The sequence below is a fragment of the Mus caroli genome, unplaced genomic scaffold (assembly GCF_978045245.1).
Source record: "Mus caroli unplaced genomic scaffold, Mus_caroli_1 scaffold_18, whole genome shotgun sequence".
In the NCBI taxonomy this organism is placed as follows: Eukaryota; Metazoa; Chordata; class Mammalia; order Rodentia; family Muridae; genus Mus; species Mus caroli.
The window spans coordinates 74852244-74859638 of record NW_028227273.1 but is presented as its reverse complement, the minus strand read 5'-3'; the positions used below and the strand labels follow the sequence as shown (position 1 = coordinate 74859638).

The 7395-nt window shown below is 34.3% G+C and overlaps 1 protein-coding gene and 1 pseudogene across 2 annotated transcripts in view; both read left to right on the top strand.

Annotated features, from left to right (window-relative positions):
* The first annotated feature begins 763 nt into the window (after nt 1-763).
* Nucleotides 764-1409, top strand: LOC110287245 (high mobility group protein B1 pseudogene; annotated as a pseudogene).
* A 1200-nt stretch (nt 1410-2609) lies between these two features.
* Nucleotides 2610-7395, top strand: part of LOC110286832 (vomeronasal type-2 receptor 116-like) — a 28922-nt gene continuing 24136 nt past the window's right edge. For both annotated transcript variants that reach the window (XM_085832645.1, XM_021153449.2), the window contains exon 1: nt 2610-2978. In XM_085832645.1, the coding sequence (XP_085688771.1) occupies nt 2761-2978 (218 nt within the window). In that variant the 5' untranslated portion in view covers nt 2610-2760. The remainder of the gene's footprint in view (nt 2979-7395) is intronic.

Here is a 7395-nt window from a genome sequence, read left to right as displayed (position 1 = left end):
TAGATGTCTGCACTGACACAGATAAATTTGAGTGACTGTCTCAGGAGTCATTATGTCTCTGTCTTTTTATATAAAACAGAAGCTACTTGGTCAAAACATCCTTCTTACTCAGGTGAAAAATTTCCCTCACAGGTATTTGATGGGTTTGAAAAGTAGATTAATGATAGAGATTCCTATTCCGTCCCGTGGGATTCAGTTATTCGTCGGTGCGAGGGGGACCGCAAACCTGGAAGGAGATGGGAGGAAAAGAAAGAGAAATAGGAGACCAAGAATGATACCTATCAAGGTCTCGTTTATCATGCTGAGGTGCCTTCTTTTTAAAGCATACATCGCGGGGAATAGGGGAGGGGTCAAGGGAGAATTATACAAAGAACAAAGAAGTGGGCATCTGCTGACATGGGGACCAAAGTCAGGCGCCAAGCAGTGGGCACTCTGCATCTTATCTCTGGAACATAGAATCTCCTTGACAGCCTTGGGTGTCAGGCTGGGCTCATGCATAACTCATGTCCTTGGATGGCATAGGAGTTCAGGAAGGGATAGGGAAGAGGGGGCTATAATTCAGCTTTTACAACCTCAGGTGCCAGGAAGGGAATAGGGAGGAGGGGGTGATAACCAGCTCCTAGCATGAGGCCATTTGGCCTGTCAGGGAGATTGTGAAGGGCTCACTTTCTCACGGGATGGTCTCTGACAGATTCCTAAATCCACAGTTAACATTAATCAGCACTGGGTGACACTGTTCCTCGCGGAGGCAAATCAACTAAACATGGGCAAAGAAGATCCTAAGAAGCCGAGAGGCAAAATGTCCTCATATGCATTCTTTGTGCAAACCTGCCGGGAGGAACACAAAAAGATGCACCAGGATGCCTCTGTCAACTTCTAGAGTTCTCCAAGATGTGCTCAGAGAGGTGGAAGACGATGTCTGCTAAAGAAAAGGGGAAAATTGAATATATGGCAAAGGCTGACAAGGCTCGTTATGAAAGAGAAATGAAAACCTACACCCCCCCCCCAAAGGGGAGACCAAAAAGAAGTTCAAGGACCTCAATGCACCCAAGAGGCCTCCTTCAGCCTTCTTCTTGTCCTGTTCTGAGTGCCGCCCCAAATTTAAAGGCGAGCATCCTGGTTTATCCATTGGTGATGTTGCAAGGAAACTAGGAGAGATGTGGAACAACACTGCAGCAGATGACAAGCAGCCCTATAAGAAGAAGGCTGCCAAGCTGAAGGAGAATTACAAGAAGGATAATGCTGCCTACAGAGTTAAAGGAAAAGCTGATGCAGAGAAAATGGGAATGGTCTAGACTGAAAAGAGCAAGAAAAAGAAGGAAGAGGAAGATGAGGAAGATGATGGAGAGGATGAGGACGAGGAGGAAAAAGAGGAAGACGAGGAAAAAGAAGAAGGTGATGATGAATAAGTTGGTTCTTGTGCAGTTTTTTTTTTCTTGTCTATTAAGCATTTAACCCCTCTGTACACAACTCACTCCTTTTAAAGAAAACAAATTGAAATGTAAGGCTGTGTAAGATTTGTTTTTAAACTGTACAGTGTCTTCTGTGTGTGTTTGTGTGTGTGTGTGTGTGTGTGTGTGTGTATAGTTAACACACAAGAATGTATCTTTAAATAGCCCTGCCCTGGTGGTACTTTCAGTAGCCACTAAGCATGCTGGGTACAGTCTAGGGGTTGTGAATTGACATGGAAATTTAAAGCAGGTCCTTATTGGTGCAAAGCACAAATTAGTTGTATATGGAGATGTAGATTTTTTTATGGTTTTTGTTTTGTTTTGTTTTTTTCTTTTTTTTTCTTTTGGTTTTATTTTTGGGTTTTATTTTTTTCACCTTCAGTTGTCTCTGATGCAGCTTATAGGAAGATAACTGTTGTTCTGTTAACTGAATAACTTTCTATAATTGCAGAAAAAAATACAGCTCGTTTGTTAACATTCTGAATGCTTCTAAGTAAATACAATTTCTTTTATTAGAAAAAAAAAGAAATGCAGTTTTAATTTTGCTCATTTTACATAATCCCTTTACAGAACTTTGGACTACATAAGATAGAATAGAAGTAACTTACTGAAAGCTGTAAATACAAATGAACTAGACTTATTTAGAATTAATAGTAATTCTTACCTTGATAATTCTCATAAGTTTATTGTGTAAAGTTTAAGGATATTAGAGATAATTTCCTTTTCTTATACTAAAAGCAGGAAAAGGTTGGGATAATGTACACCAATGCTTATTGTACCAAATGTCTTGGAAATTGTTTCCTATAATTCATACTTTTTAGTTGCCACCAAAAGCTCTGCAATATATTAATTTTGAGTGGTTATACCTGCAATGCTTACTTTTTAGCCTTTTCACTTTTCAGTTAGTTGGCCTCCTATGAGGTAACCTATGGGGAACAGCCTAAATTGTTCTTCATATTAAAGGTTTCTTGATTCATATTGTTAGGCAATTCATCCCAAGAGAAGATCAACCATGAGCTCTTTCTGTTTTTAGTCTGTGCTGAAGTCATAGAGCCTTTGGCTAGTGAAGAATGTGAACAAAAATAATTCCAAACTTGTTTTGCACTTGAATAAAAGGCCTCAGCAGCAGAGTCCATGTGAAAAAACAGTTTCAAAATTCCCAAAGTCATTCTGAATCCCTTGGAATAATTAGTGTGACAGACTAAGTCATCAACAAGTACAAAACATGCATAGCCACAAAAATATGAACCAAGCATATATGTACTGGACACTATTTGTTCTGCATCAAACAGACCCATGAACTAATAGGATGTTCACTTGGATTTTTATCTTCTGGTTCATGCAAATAAACAATTGTGTCTCTGCTCTTGTCAATAATATCAGTAGATGTTATTACAGAATCTCTGAAGAATTTCATCATGAAGGAGATGTTGTGATTGGTGCATTTTTCCCACTTCACACATTCCACACTAGGAAGGAAAAGCCTCATTCAACTATACCATATTACTATTTGGACAGTAAAATACAGTAAGTTCAATTATTTATTTTTCAAGTTCAGCATTCTTATATCTTAAATGGTAAAGTTATTAAAATTCACTAAACTTTTATATTTTATTTTGACAAATTCACTCAGATTTTTAAAAATCTTTTCATCAGTTTTATTTTCCTTACTTAGGGGGAAAGAAAATGGAAACTTCAACTGTGTTCACTTTAGTTTCTTCTTTGATTGTTAACCATAAACTCTTATTTGTTATTGTTTTTATGCCACAATTACTGAAGAGATTTCATTGTTATGATTTCAAGGAAGAATGATTTATTCTAAGCCTGTCCTTATTGTTCTTAGCATTTTGGAAGTACTGATTGTACCTGTGGTATTAGATGATGTCACTTAATGCTTTAAGTTCTATGTAAATGTTTTAAAACGTGAGTGAAGAGGTTATGTGTGTTACATGCAGCTCATTCCAGAGTTAACAACATCACATTTACAAGTAGAGAATACATCTATGCTATATAAATATTTCATCTATCTCGTGTTTTTTTAAGTGTCTTTTTGATAATTTAAATTATAATCTCAGGCAGCTTACCTGTGTTTACCTGTTTAATCCATTGGTTTGCAGCATTTACTCTCATTTTTTATATATGTGTCTACCAAAACTTCGTGAATATAAGAATGTAAATTAGGAAACACCTAATTAAGAAAAAAAGAGTTTCATCTTGGTGCTATTTCTTAGCTTTAGTTAAATAATTCAGGTTAATGCATAGTGTCAGGTATTGTTGAGGGGAACAAAAACATTCTTGTATATTTCTTAATAAAGTAAATAAGATGTTTTTATCCAAGACAAATTCCTTTCCCAAGAATACCTTATTATGTATGTATGGAATAGGTAGTGTGGCATGGAAATAGAACCATACTTCTTATGTATCTCTGTGAACACAAGAAAAATATATTAGAAATCGAGAAGCAGAAAATGACCAAAAGAAATAGAGGAGAGACTTTAATATCTCTAAAAGGGAATTTGTCAAAATAACAATAAAAACATTAAATAAAGTGTAAAGGTGAATTATGCCCTATGAGACAATACTCTGTGTTTGGTAAAATCTTTTGAGGTATTAAGCAATTAAATCAAAGAAAGTGTAGGGGGAAAATGTTTAGATATGAATTAAAACCTAATTGTTTTTTGTTGGACACATTAAATTTGAATCATTTGAACATCAAATATGGGTATATAAACTTTGTTATTTGGAAAAAAATCTTTAATGGTATTTCTAAATTTTTAGGGAATCATATGTTGACTCAAAGGAAATCATAATATTTTCTCATGTGCTTAGTTGTCGGGGCAAATTTAGTTTTTGTGTAGGCGCTTTTCTATTTTGTCATAACTAATGCTCCTTATAAATTCACTTTTCTGGTGCCCATTACTCTCAGTAGTTCAGGTACCAATGTGTATGGTTTCTCATATTTTGTGCAGCAGCAAGCATCTCACTGTTAAAGGCTGTAGTTCTGGATATATGACCAACTAGTCTGGTTTTACTCTTCATAGTTTGATAAAATTGATATATTATATGAATTCCATTCTAGGCAGTAGTATTTTTAATAGATTTTATTATGTTACTGGGGCTATGTACCATTGTTTGCAATTTCCGTATTAAAAGGCAAGCCAATTTTCTCAAACATTTCTCATGTAGGTAATGTCATTCTGAATTCTTTCTACCCTGTCTTCTCTCCTTTACATGAGCAGTAAGTGAATATGGCCCCATTCCTAACTTTATTGTGATTCTGAAATGGCTTTATAATTGATCTCACTCTTCCTTTGAATTTAACAAAATGCAGTTTTTCAGTACAAAAACATTAACTGATTTTTAATGCAAACACAATTCCTTCATAGCCTTATTTTTACTTGAGTTAACTACAAAAGTTAGTTTTTGGTACTTGCCCTGTTGTAACCTCTTGCCTTCATTCATCGCATTTGTACTTGTCCTTGTCAGTAACGCCTTTTTTGTGAACTCTCTTTTTCTCTGTGTATATTCTAAGGAAGACATAACCTGCAGAGTTATAGTCAATCAAATTTAAAAATACAACAAAAAAAAAGCAGCTTATGGCATATATTTCAGGCTTGAGGCATAAGTTTGTTTGGCAAGTTCTCACTGTGGTAAGGACTGATGGTACGTTTTTGTCAGTACTGTAAGGTTTATTTTACCATTCATCTTCTAGAAGTGGGTGTGTGCATCCAACTAAAACATAATCATTCTTTATCTAATAAGACAGATGTAGAGTGGTTTTACATAAAATATTTCATGGGAAAATTATAATATTTCCTGTGGAAGGATATTAAACATTGGGTAAACTATTTCACAGCATTCATTAGTTACCTACAATTGTGTGTGTGTGCACTCAAAGGGATGCTTCTGTTGTTTGTTTGTGTCTGTGTGTGAGGATACATGTATGTTTGTGTGTATGTTTGAGTTTTTGTGCGTGTACCTCTGAGTGGGCATTTGCATGTGTATGTATGCATGTCTAGTAAGTTCAAGTCCTCTTGGGCAATTAATGGAAGAAGACTCCATGAAATTAAAATGAAAAAGAAAGTACATAAGATTTTGCCTAGAGAGAATGAAAGAGGGAAATTATGCAATCATTTTAAAATCTCAAGAATATAAATGATAAAAATAGTTTTCATTTTCAAAATATATTTATGAAAAAGCATGTGCTTTAAAAATTAAGTATGCAAATGAGAGTGATCAAGACTGTTTTATAGAAGTTGACTCTGATCATTGTCCTGTGACTGTAGATATTGTGTTAATCTGCTCAGTTTGTATTGATTGTTATTTAATTCCCTGAATATAGAGAATTCTTAAAAATGATATGTATCTTTAAATTTTTATATGTATTTATTTGAATATATGTTTATATATGAGAAAATCTCATTGATATTATTTCTCAAATTAAACATCTTAATTATCAATTTTTCCTCCATCATATATTATTTCATTACATTTTATATGTCTGCTATCCTTTAAAATCTATATTTGTTATTTTTATCATTTAGTTTTTATGTCAAATAACTTTGTTCATCTTTCAAATAAAAATGAAGTTAATTTCAAACACAAGCATGAATTAACAAAATAGGGTTTTAGTTAATTTCATAGATATACTTAAGTACTTAGTATAAGCAATCTTCCTATACTGAGCATGCCAGGTTTTTGATCTTGCTTTTTTCTGTTTCTGTACCTCTATTACTTGCCATCATATTGATATTATTATGACTACCTTTTGTCTTTCTTTTTGTGTGTGTTTGTGTCTTTGTTGGTGTGTGACTATGTGACCCTTTCATTTTCATACCGATTGAATCTATTTCTTGTGTTAGATTCTCAATATTTGGATGTTTGTGAGCTGTCTCATATTATTTCTGGGAATCAAACTTGGATTCTCTGAAAAAATGACACCTTTATTTGCTGAGAAAGTCCTCCTCCCCACCATAAAAAAAATCTTTGAAAATCTTAATAATGATAATATATTTACACTTATTAGAAATTCAGTACAGAAATCATATTCTCCAGAGCCCCAAATAATCCAGTACCCACCCTCTTTCCCGATATTTCTCATCCCCAATTTTAAGTTTTGTCTGGAGCTATCACAGGACAAGCTAATAACTTCACATTAAATTATATCTATGACAAAGGTCCAATATGCAAGGCTTAGGAATAAATAATTTTTAAAAAAGTTACAGAGGAAGTTCTAGTAAAAATTACAGCTGCAAATCAAGAAGCATAGAGATGCTTGCACAGTAGAGATATCCAATTTCCAAAGGCTTGATAATATAATAAAGAAACTAAAAAAATATACTGAGGATAACTCTGTTGCTCAACTGATATAAGCTCTGAAGCAAAAGATATTGTTTTGAATCATATGTCCTTTGAAAATGCTACACCCATTTGGCAATGTCTCTTTTGATTATATATATATTATTATTACTATTATTATTATTATTTGGGTTTTTCGAGACAAGGTTTTTCTGTGTAGCCATGGCTGTCCTGGAACTCACTTTGTAGACCAGGCTGGCCTCGAACTCAGAAATCCATCTGCCTCTGCCTCCCAAGTGCTGGGATTAAAGGTGTGTGCCACTACAATCTCTTTTAAAGACAGTTTAAAAGTCTGGAAATGCATTTAAAGCATTTGCTGAGATTTCTACTTCATATTTTCAAGGTATATTCGTTACAACAACTTCAGGAGGACAGAACACTATGCAAAATCTTAATAATCAAAGAAAGAAAAAAATTACTAAATCAGGGTTGGCTCACAAATTTATTCAGGGAGAAAGCTTGGATATAATAGCAAACAATGTCTCAGTAAGGCAGGACATCCCATAAATTTTAATGCTCCTGGCCCCACTCAGAACAGAAATCCAATTAGATATCCACTTGGCATGAAAGGGTACCACTGTCATTA